The sequence below is a fragment of the Theropithecus gelada genome, chromosome 15 (genome assembly GCF_003255815.1).
Source record: "Theropithecus gelada isolate Dixy chromosome 15, Tgel_1.0, whole genome shotgun sequence".
NCBI lineage: Eukaryota > Metazoa > Chordata > Mammalia > Primates > Cercopithecidae > Theropithecus > Theropithecus gelada.
In genome coordinates, this window is record NC_037683.1 from 23,722,613 (window position 1) to 23,739,365 (window position 16,753).

General features: G+C 43.1%; 1 protein-coding gene across 2 annotated transcripts in view; it reads left to right on the forward strand.

The window, feature by feature from the left end:
* Positions 1 to 16,753, forward strand: part of ASTN2 (astrotactin 2) — a 981,001-nt gene that overhangs the window by 114,966 nt on the left and 849,282 nt on the right. For both annotated transcript variants that reach the window (XM_025359305.1, XM_025359304.1), the window contains exon 2: positions 10,757 to 10,944. In XM_025359305.1, the coding sequence (XP_025215090.1) occupies positions 10,757 to 10,944 (188 nt within the window). The remainder of the gene's footprint in view (positions 1 to 10,756; positions 10,945 to 16,753) is intronic.

Below are 16,753 nucleotides of genomic sequence, written 5' to 3' on the forward strand. Positions count from 1 at the left end.
TTTTACGCTCCCTTCCTGTTGTAATTTTCCATGATTCCAGGTCACTGCTGTAGGGATAACTTAAAAAGGTTTACAGGGCACTGGGGACAAGGCAGAAGGGACTTGGAAACTGTTTCCAAGTAAAGTAGGAAGTTTTATCTCTGTGACTGCTGCCTCCTTTTTCTTTATATTTGATACTGTCACACACACCCCACTGTTCTCAAAACAACCCGGTGCTTCTTGCCTTGACAGCGGTGAGTTAGAAAAGAGTGACGAGAAGACAGACAACTGACAGGGAATATCCGTAGGCTAAATGCTGCTCTAGGCTCCTTCCAACGCGTTATCTCCTGTTATTCTCACAGCAATCATAAGAGATTGATTTTATGATTCCCATTCTTTCATATGAGGCCAGTGAGGCTTAGAGAGGTGAACTTAATTTGTTAAAGGTCAACCCAGTGAAATATAGGTAGGAGCAAAGTGATCTTAAAAACTCATTCTCCATAAGACAGAATGCTTCATATACCTCTTTCCCAGGAGATATTTGCATCTTAAAAACAGAGGAAACAAATGACTTTACTATGATGAAATGAATAGGCAGAGCACCTGAGTGACCTGGAAGGATGCCTACTGCCCTGGTACTTATCATATCACACCCCCTGGCATACACTTGATTTCTCGATCTCTTTACTCAAATGTGCAAGCTCCTTTCTCAGCCCGGGTAGGACAGTGGTGAAAGTGCTGAATTTGGAATCTGTGAATCAGGGTTTGGAAAAGTGTAGTCCCTTTTTAGGGCCTCAGACATCTCAGCTGAAAACTGGGTGTTCTACTATTTACTTTACCAATGTGGGTTTCCTATGAGGGCTAAATGAGACTATGAATGAAAGCCCTTAGCCTGGCACACAAGTAGGTGTTAGCAAAGGTTAGTTCCTGTCTCCATTCTTTAGGCACCCACTCTCTGCATCAGTTTGCAATGTTGTGGGACAAGGAAGAGGAGGGGAAGGAGAAAAACTCATTAACATTGGGATGGATTTTTAAAAAGACAGACAGAGAGAGCATGCAAACAGAGAAACCAAGGGCATATCATGAAGTGAAATAACAAAGACCAAGCAAAGAAATACAGCAAGGAGAGAGGGAAATGGTATGGGAGAGAATAACTGGGAGTAATGAGAATCAATTCCAGCAACCCTCTATCTATTTCCAAATCTAATCTGAAACGATATGCTTTTCTCCCTTGCCAATAGCTCTTAATTCTTCTGTTCCCCTCCGTTATTTAACCGGGTATAACTGTATTATTTATCTTCACTGAGTGGCTTGGGAAAACAGTTTTATGTAAAAGATGCAGTTCCCAAAGGATGTGGTATTGGGCAGATTGGAGGCAGAGGCATAGATGAGCGCTGACAGCTGGGGTTGGGGAGGAAGAGTCTGAGGTACCTCTGGAGTCTGGAGACTCTAATCCCACTATTTAAAGAGTACCATTCTCTCCAGAAGAGCTTGAGTCTGTTCTCCAGCTGCTGCCAGAGGGCTTTGGCCACGTCATGGCCCCTGCCACTTCACCTTCTGTCCCCACAGGCGACCTCCCAGACCTAGCATACCATTGGCGTTATCCTGTGGGCATTTAATCTGGCCTGACATCAGGATATCTTAGAATTATGAAATGTCCAGATTATAGACTCTCCCTGCTTGCCCTGTCCAAACCCCTGATAAATGAGGAGCATTAACTGACCTCTCACATGTGTTCCTGTAACACACTGTGCCTCCTATCTTGCGGTCATTACCGCACACTCATCATCTTTGCTGACTTTCCTTTTTCTGCTCTCCTAGATTGTGACTTTCTTGAGGACAAGAAACTCAGGAAATGTACATTTAGTGATGCATTGATTCGACAAATATTTATTGCACACCTGCTGCATGCTAAATAATGAAGACTGCAATGTCCTAGACAGGCATCATCTTCTATGGATTAATGATTAAATGGGTGGATGACTGAAAAAACTGAAGCAAGGGGAAATGCTTGCTGCTGCTTAGAGGGAACAAAAGAATATCTAGACTATATTGGAAAGTCTGTGAGGATAGTAGTCAAATTGATCTTTTCCTCCAATCTATTCTTAGGACCTAGCACTGTGCCTGGCACATTTCAGACAGTCAGTAGATAATTATTGGAAGGTATATTGGTGGATGAAGTATGTTGTTGGATGATTGTATTTGCTTTCAGAACTAACTGTAAAACTTTGCAGATTTCTAAGCATGTTGCTATGTATGGCCTTATTTTCTCTCAGTTCTACATTAGATGTGATGTAAGTAGGCCACACTGTGACCCCCATTTTACAAGTAAAGAAAATCATAGAGGCTCTGTAATTTGTGCTCCAGGACACCAGTCAGGTGCTGTAGATAGATCACAAAAATATAAGCTTCTGACTCAAAATTCAGTGTTCTCTTCACTAACCCAGGCTGTTTAATTAGGTCAGAATGACTGGGGTCCATCCATTCACCTATTCACCCATCAGTCCATCCACCTTGTCATCTTAATTCATGGTATATGGAGAGCTTCATTAACCTCTGAGCTCGGGCTTGGTCTGACTGCATAAAGGAGCCCCAAGTGGGACCCGGCACTTATATTATTCTGCTAGGTGATGGTCCATGGGCAAGAGTTGGTAGCCCCCAGCCTCCCTCTATAATGGTAGCTTCTGCATTTTATACTGGTTCCCCCCACTGTATCCCTTTGTACATTTGTGACCTTCTTGCCTTCTTGCCCTTGTGCCAATTCTCCATCTGAAATGCCCTCTGCCACATAGCCATTTGTTGAAATCTTGCCAATTCTTTGAGACGCCTCCATGAAGACTTTTTAGATCCAGGCAGAAGTAATCTCCTTCCCTCTAAGCTTTCTACTTTGCTTTATAGCTATTTATAGCAGGTCTTTTCTCAGCCCCTTGGACTAAGCTCCCGAGGACAGAGTCCCACAATGCCAGCTCTCAGAAAAGGCTGGTTGACTAAATTAATCTTTAAAGTGAGTATTTGCATCTGCTACAGAGGTAAAATATAGTCAATATAGAAAATGTAGAGAACAGTTAATCAGAACATGATTAAAATCACCTCTGATCCCGCTATTTAGAGAGTGCCATTCTTCGTGGTCCATTGTATTTTTTTTTCCAGCTGTTTATACACATACTCACGTCTAAACAGAATCATAAGAGTGTCCATTTTCTTTGTGAATTCCCCTATCTCACTTCATGAAAATATAAGCTCCTTGAAAAGTAATGTTTCTTTCTTTTCATGTGCATTCTCCAGGATGTTAGGTAAATTTCTGTAGAGTTGCTGTATGGGAATCCAGCCATTATTAACACCACAAGTTGCTGTCTCTTCTCTCTGTCCTCTGGAAATACTCATCTGACTTCAAATATGGTATAGCTCAATTAAGCATACAGAACATTTTGGAGCCCCTACTCTGTTCAGCCACTGTACCAGGCACCAGGCTACACAAATAGTGCACTGACATGTCCCTGCACTAGGATCCAATAAGGGAAGTCAGCTGTATACAGAGACTATTTTAAAAGAGAGAGAGAGAGAGAGAGACAGACACCAAGTCAGCGGTAAGAGGATGCTATAACTATGTATATAAAGTCATATATAACAAATGTAACTGTGGAGTGCTCTCTAAGTATCAAGACCAACCTGACAGCTAGTTTGTTTGTATTATCTCATGTGATTCTAAAAACGACCCTGTGAGGCAGGTGCTGTTATTTTTCTCATTTGGTAGGTGGGGGAACTAAGGCATGAAGAAGTGAAGAGCTTGCTCAAAATACACAGGTTGAATACATGGGAGATGGGATGCAAATTCAAGCAGTTGGTCTCCAGACCCTGTGATCTTATGCAGCATGCAATATTCCTCCTTATGAAAGCATGGAGGAGCACAACATATTGAATTAGGAAAAAAACATCGTATATGTGGTACGTTATATAAACATCTGGTCAGAATTGATATTTAAGTGCAAGGAAAGGCATACGAAGAGATCAGACTGGGGAGAAATGCATATGATAGGCCAGGAAAGGCCTTGTGTGTCAGGCTCAGTAAATTAGGTTTTATCTTGAGGGACTGTAGAAAACATTGGAGGGTTTTGAGCAAAGGTATTGTATGGTTAGTTTGACAAGTTAGAAATTTCATCCTGGTAGCCATTTAATGGATGGCTGGAAGGACGGAAGCCTGAAGGTAGGGATACCTGTTAAGGAGCCTGCTGAATAGTCTTCATTTGCTTCTTGAGATCCCCTTTGCCACCTGCTGTGCACCCAGGAAGGCTGAATTATATGATTTGTTTCATTTAAGCATCCTTGGGTGTTTAGTCGAGGTCAACTTGTGTGAGACACCTGCAAAACGTTGCTGGGTAGAAGGAGAATGAGGTTGGGAATTTACCCTCTTGAAAACCTCCATCCTGGGTTGTGCATTGGCAGTGGCTGGGTTATTCTAATAAAAGCTATAGTTCTTATCTGGTAGCTATATGGTAGCCCTTTCCTACAGCTATGGCTTTTGTAGGGTTTGATAATCCCCCATCCCGAACATCCCTTGCCCTTCAGGCCTAGGGTGGTGACAATTCCTTGCTGTTGTCAACGTGGGAGTACTTTGTTGCTCATCATTAGTTTGCTTTAACCCTGCCCAAGCCTTTGTAAATGCTCCCTTCACTAAACACTTCTCAATGACCTTCCTGAGTATGTCTCCTCCTCTCTGATGAGACCCTGACTGGCACAGAACCATTTGCAATAGCCCATGAGAGAGATGATAAAGCTTTGCATTAATTAAGCATTTTAGAGATGAAAAAGGGCATGAGTATTTGCGATTATTTCCCAGGCTCACTCAGCAAGACTTGATGTGTGACAATCACCCATGAATGCTGGAATAGCTAGTGGCAAGGTTGGTTAAAGTCAACATCACTACCTTTCCCAACTCTTTCTGCCCGGGCAGTGAGTTCATCTCATGTAATGCCTGCTTTCCCCATGGCGAGAAAAAGACCGTTTGCAAACTCATTGGAAGCTTTCTCTGGGCTTCAGCAAATAATCTGCTGGAGGGTCAGCTGGTGCTAAAGAATCAGAAGGCTGCTTAGTTAGCCACTTGGGAGATGTTACCAAGATGGCTGGTGATGAGAAGAGCTGCTTATTTTCATAATGACCTTCAGGAATTAAATAAAAATACAATGAGTGTCATAGATTAGGAAGAACAAGCCGATTAAAAGCACAACATGCCTTTGGGATTTTTTATTTCTTTTCCAGGAGGCTGAAAGGCATCAGTGGCCACCGAGGCAGGATGGCAGTCTACCCAGAATCGCTGATGAAGGCTGATCCTCTCTCTTGGCTTTTGTGGGGCGGTTGAGGGGATTTGAGCCTGTTGAATATTTCACGAGTTGCAGCCCATGGGGGAGAGCAGAAAAAGGTGAAAAGGCAATCCCTGTGTTTCTTTATGATTCCAATATAAAACCAAGCTCTCCAGGGTGGGAGGGAGGCAGGCACTGGAGTCAGCCTACCGCCGCCGGAAGGCATGGTGCACCAATTCTCCCACTTTAATATCTGCTGTTTCATTTTATATTCATCATGTCAGCATAATCTGCCTTTATGGGAATCGTCTTGGTTCCCGACCAAATGCGTTTAGTCCCCCTTTTGCTTTAAGTTTGATTGTAATATGACTTGAAGACTTCAATGAAATGTTTATGTGGAAGGAGTAGGGGAAGAGAAAAGGGAAAATGCAATTGGAAAATCAATCAGCAGAGAATTTCAAGAACTGGTTTTGGCCATGTTACTGTTTTATTAACCTGTTTTTAAGGGACACAGGACTGGTTTTCTGACCAAGTGTACTCTACTGGTTCTGAATAAAATGTACACAGTATCACCAAGCATTCAAAGCCCTTAACTCTGTGTTTGAATTACTTTTTTTTTTTTTTTTGAGATGGAGTCTCACTCTATCACCCAGGCTGAAATGCAGTGGCATAATCTCAGCTCACTGCAACCTCCACCTCCCGGGTTCAAGCGATTCTCCTGTCTCAGCCTTCTGAGTAGCTGGGACTACAGGCGCATGCTGCCACACCCAGCTAATTTTTGTATTTTTAATAGAGGCGGGATTTTACCATATGGGCCTGGCTGGTCTCAAACTCCTGACCTAGGCCCACCTGGGCCTCCCAAAGTGCTGGTATTACAGGTGTGAGCCACCGCGGCAGGCCCTGAACTACATTTCTCACCTGACGTTCTGCTCCACTTCGACATACACATGCAGCTTCATGCCCCTGAGATGAGGAGCTGATGTCTACGCCTTCTTCTCCTCCCCTCTGAGGGACATCCATCTGTTCATCCTCTGCAATGCTCATACCGCCACCTTTTGGAAGTAGTTCTTGGCTGCAAGCTAGGAGAGTCTTTTCCCACCTTGGAGTTTTCAATAGATCTTTAGTTCTTCCTCTTCTTCTTTTTTTTTTTTTAAATTTCCTGATGAAATGTAACACTCTTTGAATTCTATTTTTCAGTCCTTCCACCATTTTATTATGGATGTGTGCAAATAAGTGTATACTGAGTCACTAAAATATATGTAAATGCATAAATATATATATATCAAATCACTGAAATATATATATATATGCATTAAGCATTCTAAGGATGAAAAAGGGCATGAGTATTTGAAATATATATACACATATATATGTATATAATTCAGTGATTCAGTAATTATTTACTGAGCATGTATTCTGTGCCAAGCACTTTCCAAAGTGCTTGAGAGATGGCAGGAAATAAGACACACAAGGTCCCTGCTCCCCTGAAGAGAGAGACAATAAACACATGTTCAAGGAAGTGTAAAGCATAAATTGATTTTCCTTCCTTCCTTCCTTCCTTCCTTCCTTCCTTCCTTCCTTCCTTCCTTCCTTCCTTCCTTCCTTCCTTCCTTCCTTCCTTCCTTCCTTCATTTCATTTCGTTTCATTTCATTTCATTTTTGAGACAGGGTCTTACTTTGTATCCCAGGCTGGAGTGCAGTGGTGCAATCTTGACTCCCTGCAACCTCCACTTTCTGGGTTCAAGCGATTCTTGGGCCTCTGCCCCCTGAGTAGCTGGGATTACAGGCTCATGCCACCATGCCTGCTTAATTTTTATATTTTTTTAGTAGAGATGGGCTTTTGCCATGTTGGCTGGGCCGGTCTCAAAGGCCTGGCTTCAATTGATCTGCCTGCCTTGGTCTGCCAAAGTGCTGAGTTTACAGGCATGAGCCACAACGCCCGGCATGAATTTCTAATCATGATAATCGCTATCGAAAGTTTTTGTAAAAGGGATATAATAAAGATGGATGTGTGTGAAGAGGACTACTTCAGCTAGAGTGAACAGGCACAGCTTCTCTGAGCAGGTATCATTTGAACTGAGAGACAAACACTGAGAAGAAGCCAGCTCGTAGGTTCTGGGAGGAGAGTGCTAGGAATGTTGGGCAGAAAGTACTCAAGCCCTGAGACAAGTGGGAGTCTGGCCTGTTTGAGAAACAGTTGTAAGTCCTGCAGGGATGGAGTGCGTGATGAAGGGGTGATGGTGGAAGATAGTCCCGATAACACACAGTTGCCTGGACCATAGTCAATGGAGAGTGTGCATGTGTGTAGACAGTAACATGAGCCAGGAGACATTTGACTGGGGAGAATTTCCACTGCTAAATGATTATGAGCTCCATGAAGGCAAGGCTATATCTCATTTAACTCCATATTCTGAGCTACTGAGCTGCCTGGAATGGAGTAGGTGTTTGATAAGTATGTTTAATAAATAAACAAATGCATAAATAAATGAATAATGAGTGAATGAATGATCGAGGCCTTCTGCTTCTTCTAAAGCATTTTTCCCTTTAACATTTCATACCCCTCCTCTCTCCTCTCCAACAACAGTTTCTTTTCTTTGTAATAAAGTAAGTCTGGAGTTATTCTCTGTGATTCAATATTTACTGTGTTTCACACACTGTTATTATCATTTAACGTTTACTGTCTGCTGACTGTGCACTCATCGCTGTAGCAAACAAAGAGCTCAATCTAGTTTTGGTTCATGGGCTAATTTAGTGAAGAAAAAGGAGATGTAAGTGCAACTGGCATAGTAGAAATTGCACGGACTGGAAATCCACTGGTTTTAGCTAGGTACAAATTCACCAGTGAACTTAAGTCACCAACCTCCTGAGACCTTCTGCTTTCTCATCTGAACATGGAAAGGGGAAGCCTCTTTAATAGTGGGGTTTCAGGCACAGGCTGGAGAGAACACTAGGAGTGAGGAGCTCAGATTTCCACAAGCACCCCTCTGTTCACGCCACCTTCCTCTATGGCAGGCTGTGTCAACCAGATGTAACCTACCTTGGGGCTTTCTTCTGGTGCCTTTGCAGGGACACTCAGCACATGGAGCACCTGCCTAGCCAGCAGTACGTGGAACTACTGAATTAGACACTGCTATTGCTAGTGCAGCTCTCAGCCCTGGGTTCCCTGGACCTCTGGTTTTGGGCTTTGATGCACTGAGAGAAAAATGAGCCAGACCATTTGCCATAATGTCTTCACCTTGCCTTGGCCCAGCTGGCTGTCTGCCAGGGAAGCTACTGCCAAGGCCTCGGGTGCTGAGGCTGGGAGGGGGTCAGTGGGGCAGCAGATCACCCCAGCCTGGGATAAAGAGAAGGTGCTGAGAGGAGACCTACTGCTCAGATTGATCACCCAGCCAGTCCCTCCCCAGAACCACAGTGGGTTCTCAGGGCCCTTTGGGGCCTGTGCTCTAAGCACTGACAAACCTTTGTGATTATCTCAAGGCCTGTTCAACTCTTCCAGCTGCAAGGGAAGCCCAAGCATGTGTTTGCTTGGCCTAATAACTTACTATGTTCTCACCACTTTGTCTTTTACTTGGAATGAGTAGGAGGCCATGCAAAGACTGTAAATGGAGGGCTTAGTGATGTGAGATGACTTTTGCTTGGCAGGATTCCTCTGACTTCCGGTTGAGAATAGAATGGACAAGGGTGGAAGAAGAGAGTCAAGTTAAGAAGCCCTTGCAGTAAGCCAGGCAGGAGAACACAATGCCTTGTCCCATGTGGCTGATGTAGAGGGACTGGAAAGGGTTGAATGTTGGATGGCTTTGGAAGGATTTCCTGATGAACTGAATGAGGAGTGGGAGAGAAAGCAAGCTGTCAAGGATGGCTCACGGTTTTTGTTTTTTATTTTTTTCAGAGCAGCTGAAGGATGAATTAGATCCTGTTCCTATCAATGATGATGATGATGACAAATCAATGCCTAACTTAAAAATTCATAGCTAATGTTTTTAACTCTTATTAAGTGCTAAACACTCTTCTCCTAAGGATTTTTGATTGTGAACCTCAAGGAGGGAGAGTCTATTGGGCATGGGTGATATAAGAATAATTCAGTAGAACTGGGTGATGAGTAGGTGATTTGGTGGTATCATCTCTTCTTTTCAAGATGATTCTTTTTCATTCCGTGTCACCAGATATGATGAGCACTGCAGTGGTACATGGAGAGAGCTGATTGAATAAGTGGCTATAACTCAGCTTGCCCATCAGTCCTCCTTGTGTGTGTGTGTGTTTGTGTGTGTGTGTGTGAATGAACACACTTGAGGTCTTTGGGGACTGTAGGAATACTGCCTCAAGGTCATAGCTGTCTCGGGGGGAGGGGCCGAGGTTCTAAGCCTCCAACACTACTAAGGCTACCTGTCTACTGATGGACACTATAAAGGCTATTTGTCTCCCATTTATCTCCCTTGAGTGCAGACCTAATAATTCTCCAAGAACTCCACCACCTTTCCCTTGTATTAATGCTTGAGATACATTGACGGGTCTTATCTTTCTAGGACATTTGCAGGCACACACCCCTTTAGTCGAGGGGACTGTGGAACAATTGTACAATCCCCTTGCAATGACACTCTCAGCACCTTATGCCATGACCCTTTTTTACTAATAAAAAGGTATGATACATTGAACAAAAATACTATTCAAATGATACTCATTTTTAAATTATTTACAGAAGGAAAACCAGCATAGAGACAAGAATTAGAAACTTCAAGTCGGGAGATTGAATTTTTCAATTTACTAGAAAGTTCTCACTCCCCACCGGCTATATGAAAACATTGGGATAGGGCAGTAGCTATGCCGGTATTTTTAAACCAAAGAAACTTTTGTGCCTACGTTCTTTTGCTTGGGAGTGCAGTATATACCTTACAAAAAAATGGAGCTGCTCTGATGGAAGCAAGAGGGACATGCTCAGGGCAAACCTCTTGGTAAGCTCCTTTCCATGCAAGATGACCCTGAGCTACCTCAGCTGAGCTGATGCTCTCTTGGGCCTTTCTGGCTCCGAGGTTTGGCCATGAGTACTTCCAGCTCAGCTTCTAAAGAATCCATACTATCAACTCCCACTTCTTTCATGGATTTCTTTCCTTCATCTTCTTCTAGTTCCATAGCCACAAAAGAATGAAAGCACTTTTATCCTTAGTTCCATTCCACTATCAGAGTAGAATGAATTACCCAATCACGTGCGATGTATTAAAAAGGGCCTCAGACAGATCTGGGTGCAAACCCCACTTCCACTATTCTGTTACTTTAGGTGAATCTTGGTCACAGTTGACCCACCTATAAATGAAAGTGATGATCCCTAGCTCATAGACTTGATGTGAGGAAAGACATCCTGGCAAAAAAAAAAAAAAAAAAAAAAAAAAAAAAGCCTGCTGAGCTGATTATGTGGGCTCTTTTCCTCCCTGGAGCAGCGAGGCCAGGCGTACAGCTCACCCAGTGCCTCGGGTCTTGTCTTGCAGAGATGTCTGGCACAGCGGCGGACATCTCGCTGGTGCACTGGAGACAGCAGTGGCTGGAGAATGGCACCTTGTACTTCCACGTCTCCATGAGCAGCTCCGGGCAGCTGGCCCAAGCCACCGCCCCCACTCTCCAGGAGCCCTCGGAGATTGTTGAGGAGCAGATGCACATCCTCCACATTTCTGTGATGGTGAGTGACGGGGGGATGTGCTCGGGGTCGGGGATTGCGTTGGGGAGGAATGGGTGGAGAGATGGAGGGGGCAGGGGATGGTCCACAGATGGAAGGAAAGACCGAAGCTCAAGAGGTTAGAATGAGAAACAGAAAATTAAATGGATTCTGTGGTGTCACTTGGACTGATGCATACCCATCCATCATCTGTCAGCTGTGACAAACTAATTGTGCTTCAGAGAAGAAAATAAAGGGTCTCCAACTCCTCAGCCTTTTGGCCGACATCTCTGGGAATAGCTGTTTAACATCTGTCACGTGCTTGGCCTGCTTTGCTGAGGGCTGAGGTTTGGTGCTTCAGAATACAACTGGCCATTCCAAGAATGACTGAACAAGCAAAATTGGAATAAAACCAGAACGGGCTGCCTTTTCCAAAGTGCCCTTGATGTGTCAGGTGTTTTAACCCTTACAACAACTGCATGGTGACCCTTGGAGCTGGCCTGGATGTAGCCTTTGCAGTGGTTCACAGAAGCGCCTGCATAACTCTCACTTTATAGTTGCTAATACTGTGGCAGAGGGGCAAAGAAACTTACCCAAGGTCACATAGCCAGTGAAAGATGCAGCTACTCTTGAGTGTTCAAATCCAAGCATATCTGGCTACTAAGCCTGAACTATGTCCTATATGCCCTGTTTTCTCTCAATTCAAGAATTTCTTGAGTATCTACCAATTGTTAAGCACTGTACTGGACACATTTATGGAAATTATCTCACTGTGCTCTTGACAAGAATGGATGAGGTCCAGCGAATCACCTCCACATGGTTGCAGAGAGAAGATGTGGCTGTCCAGCTCTGTTGGCCCCATGATACAGAACTCTGAGTCTGCTGCCTCCACCCAGAAGGTCACTAGGGCTGGAATCACTTGAGTGGCAGTCTAAAAGTATCTAGGCTTATATTATATGCTTTCTTTAAAAAGCTGTATTTATTGGCATTGCATGGTAGATGGAAAAACAAAACCAGAAAATAAATCCAGTATGTAGGAAGCAGAGGGTCTAATGGGCTCAGGAAGAAACTTGACATCTTTCTGGTGCTTTATATTCCTCAAAGCCACTCTTACATTTACTTCTCCTTTTCTTCTTTAGTACGGCTCTGCCAGAAACCCGAGGTTAGGAAATGGTATCTCCAGCATACATATGAGGAGGGTATGGCCCAGAGGGGTGAAGTGATTGGAATAAAGCCACTCAGCAAAGCAGAGCTACCTCTCACCCCTCATTTCTTCCTTCAATTTAACAATCAGCTGTATTTTTTGAGACTCTACAATGGAGCAAACCTTTAGTTTTAGTCTCTTTCTCATTTCTCTTCGACGAACACTGTGCATTAGACACTCTGATTAGGGTTGAGTAAGATCTTAGAAGTTTTCTCTTTTTGGAAAAACACATACACTCCCCATCCAGACAGCAATGTTAATTTTGGACCTTACGCATGCTCATCACGTGGAGGAACAAATCAAGGCCTTTGTGTTATTCATGGAATGAGTGTGATAGACTTTTTCCATATGTATATTTAGCAAATGATGCAGCCTCACACCGAGCAAGTGGGTGCCTGCATGCTAAGTTTGGGGTGCAAATTTGTAAGCACCATCTCAGGGCGCTTGCTGAGTTCCTCATGGGGTGTGGGACACCACCTAATGTTAGGAAGAGGCTGAGGGACGTGAATGCTCTTCTTCCTTTGACATTTGAGAGTGAATCTCAGTTTTGAGCAATGTTCATTAAACATTTTCTGTGTTTCAGCACATTTACTTACATGTATCCTTCTTGTAACCCAGTAACCTAGATAGTATTATCTCAATTATAAATGAACTTCCAATGCTTCCTGCCTCCAGGCCCAGCATTAGTTTCACTGAATCAGACTTTCTCCCCAGGATGGTAGGTTTTCCTCAACTTTCCCTTTTGCTCAGTAAGTTTAGCTTCGAAATAATAACTCACTAAGGTCCAGATGTCACTGCAATTCCCTGTAGTTCAAGATTTGGCTGGCAGAGTAGGTAACGTGGAGGCTGGCACACTCCAGACCCTCCCCACCTATGAGCCAAAGTGGCCCAAGGCTACCACCATGTGTCCAAAGTTCCTTCCCCCATTCAGGGCTCCATAATCTGGATCTCTCCTGTCCCTGCCCTCCCCTCCCCTCAGGGAACAGAGTCATGTCTTGGAGACACTGAACCCCAAGGTGTTCCGCTTCTCAGAGGTGGGGCATGCCAAGAACACTGTTCTCTCTAGAGGTAGGAAGACAGTCATAAGCACAGACTTGGAGCACAGACTTGAGGTCTCTCTCTGACACTGAACTAGGGTTTGAGCCCTTTGTCTTGTTTTTGTCATTTATAAAACAAGGATGGTACTCATAGTTATGTAGACACAACAAGCCCTCAGATCAGAGGAGCTTGGCACTTAAGGGTATTTGTTTTTGTTCATAGGGGCACTTCAGTTGAAAAACTTGAGATGTGCTGATTTATTATACCCGTTTATTCTGTAGTTGGATACTGAGGTCTGGGACAGGCTAGGACTTGTCTAAGATCCCTCAGGCAGTCAACAGGGCTTGGCCTGGAGGTCAGACCTCTCCGTGGCTCAGACTCTACCCTGGTCGTTCTGGCCACAGACAATTCAGCAAGAACAAAAAGAGTGTTTATATTTAGGATGGCTGGGATCTCTCTCCCCATTTCACAATTGAGAAATCGGAGATTCATGAGTTTAACTGATTTGCCTAAGTCTCCTGGGCTAATAAAAAGGCAGTTCTGGGACCAGGATTTCCCCAGGATTCCAAACTTGTGTTTGGCTGTTCATGAAATCATGGCCATGACCCTGCAGGATGGACTTTTGTTTTCATCTTTGGTGAAGATCCGAGGTGGTCTGTGAGAAGATCCAAATCTTCTAGCCAGATCTCAAAGAAGTCTGGAGGCTAGGATCTATGCACTTCATCCCCTTTTGTCAGCACAAATATCCTGCTCACCCACGCAGGGAAACCAGCTCCCATTCAGCCACTGGAACCTGCTACAATCCGTGCCTCCTAGGGTAGAGCCATTGTGCTCTGTAGGCTTGTGAAGGCCAGAGTTGAGCATCTACCTGGTCCCAAAGGTTGCATCATTTGAATATTAATATCTCAAAAGGTGATGCAGCAAGGAGGTACTCTGAACCCAGTCCAGAAAGACAGAGTAAACAGTCATCTCCATTTGTCTTCTGTCCCAGCTTCAGCGTGCCCTCCTCAGCTCCTCAGCTCCTCAGCTGTGCAGGTGGCAGGATGCAGAGAAAAAAGCAGAGCAATGGAATTCAGCAGACCTGGCTCTGAATATAGTCTCTTCTACTTCCTGCTTCCTGGTCATTTTACCTTAGGCGCATCCCTTCATGCCTCTGAGCCTCAGTTTCCTTATCTATGAAACCAAACTGATCATACCAATCTCACAGAATTATTGAAAAGAGTGGAGAAAAATTATTGAAAAGAGTGGAAAAAACGTACAATGGTGCCTAATACCCAGGCTGGCACATACTGCGTGCATAGTCACAAATGACTATTAATAATGTCATCGAAACAATGTTTAAAGGACTCCAATTTCGGAGTAAAAAGACATTGGCTTTAGTCTTATATTTGCTGCTATTTTGCTGTCTGATCTAGAGAAATAATCATAATACCTGACATTTATTTTGAGTATTTATTATATGCCAGGCAGTGTTCCAAATTTTGTTCTCTGCGTATTATCACTTTCAATCCTCGCAACAAACCTTAAGGTGGATACTATCCCTCACCTGAGGAATCTGAAATGTTAATAAATACCTATCTGCGTGACATTGATCACACAAAGGTTAAGTGGCAAAACCAATTTTTCACTCTATATATGCTGGTTTCAGAAACTGTGCCCTTCATCTATATAACAGGCCACCATTTTCCTTCTCTATGCATCCATTGTTGATTTAAATGATAAGATTTCATGAGTGAATTCTTACAAAGACTCTACCCTATGTGGAATCCATGGGTATTTTATGAGGCTTTATGACTTGGAAATCAACTCCAGGGTTGAACAATGTCTCTATCACTACCTTTATGTCCTCAGCCAAGTTACCTTCATCTTTTGTAAAACTGGGATAATATTCCCCAATACTTAGAGATTTTTTTCTAGGCACGGAATGAGATCACACTCACAAATGCCCTGCACGATGAAAATAATGACTGCTACCACTGAGAACTTTCTGTATGCCAGGCACAAAGTGCAGCACCTGTATTATTTCGTCTAATTATTCCAATGCTTCTATATGATAAGTCCTGTTGTTGCCCCTCACTTACAGATGAGAGCTAGGGAGTTAGTGGGGTTTTGGCATCTTGCCATCCGCATCGCCAATAAGTGTTGAAGCTGAGATTCCAACTCTGGTTGGAATTGAGAGTCTGTGTGCTTGGGCCCAGTTCTGCATGGCACAGTCCCTGACATTCAGTAAGTGCTCAAAAAGCAGTAGCTGTTATTAAAATGTTAGCTATAGTGAGGGTCATCATGTCTGTTATTTATAGAGTATTCACTCAAGGTGCACAAAACATTTGATAGAAATTGGAAACTTGTCAGTTAGGGAGAGGAGTTGCTCATGCCAGCATTTTATAGATAGGAGAAAAGAAACCCAAAGGAGGCTGAGTGATTTGGTTACAGGTGCACAGTCAGAGGAAAACCATGGCTTGAATCCTGGAGTGTACTTTACATTGTTTATCAGAACAAAGAGGTTCTTTTAGTGTTGGTATTCTTATTTAGGAAGTGGGAAGACTTGACCTGCTTCACGCAGGCATGAGGAAATGCAATAAGTCCTAGCAGATGTGATCACAACTTCTTGTTTCTTTTTTGCATTTAGTTGTTTTTTTTTCATTTTGCTTTTTGTTGCCATTGCCATTGTCACATTGGCATTTCAAGATATATTTCACTTTTGCATAGATCAAAGTTGCTTTCAACAAAAATAGTTATCACTTGTGGTTCAGAGGGTTGGTCATATAATTCTACTCTTTCCTCCTCTCCCCCTTTTTAACAGTGAGAAATATAATTTCATTTTAATGTGATGTGTCTTGTTTTAAAGATTTCCACAAGAGTTGCTAGATAGAAACTGTTTGAGACCAGTATGTTTCATCTTGGTGCTTTTGTTTTTTCCCTTTCGTCTTTTTGGTGACAAAATGTTTGGAGAAAGGGGATGAAAAGAAATGTTTGGTTTGATGTAGAAGAAGAAAAGAATTTTGAGGGCATGTGTTTCTCAAAAGGATCATCCCAAAGAAAATGCCATGGATTTGTACTGCTGGCCTCCAATGAGGGAGGATTCCAAGGCGCCAAAATTCTCTTGCACGACAGGACAAACCTTTCAAAGTGTCTGAGCTATCCATCAGTGGAGTAGGCTGAATCAAGAAGTTGTGAGTTTCTTCTCCCTGAGTTTATGCAAGTAAAGTCACTGGGGTTTAGAGAGGAATAATAGTTAAATTAGATGACTATTATAGTTGCCTCCAATTTAGATGATCGATGACTCTGTGATATAATAACATAGAATAATACTTTGAGGATTATAAAATGCCACACAAATCTAAGACATTGTTATTATCATTCTTATTCAGTAGCTTTGTTTAGAGGATCGGTGTGATACTGGGATAATGCTTTTTAAAGTTTTCTGTAAAAGGTGGCTTTACATCATTGTTCCAACCATGACATTTTTTCATTCATAGCATATTCCTTCATTCATTGATTTAATCATTCAATCATGTAATGGTTTACCTGCCTATGAAATCTAGCAGGGAAAATCCTGTCTGCTAGAAAAAAAAAAAAAGAGAGAAAAAA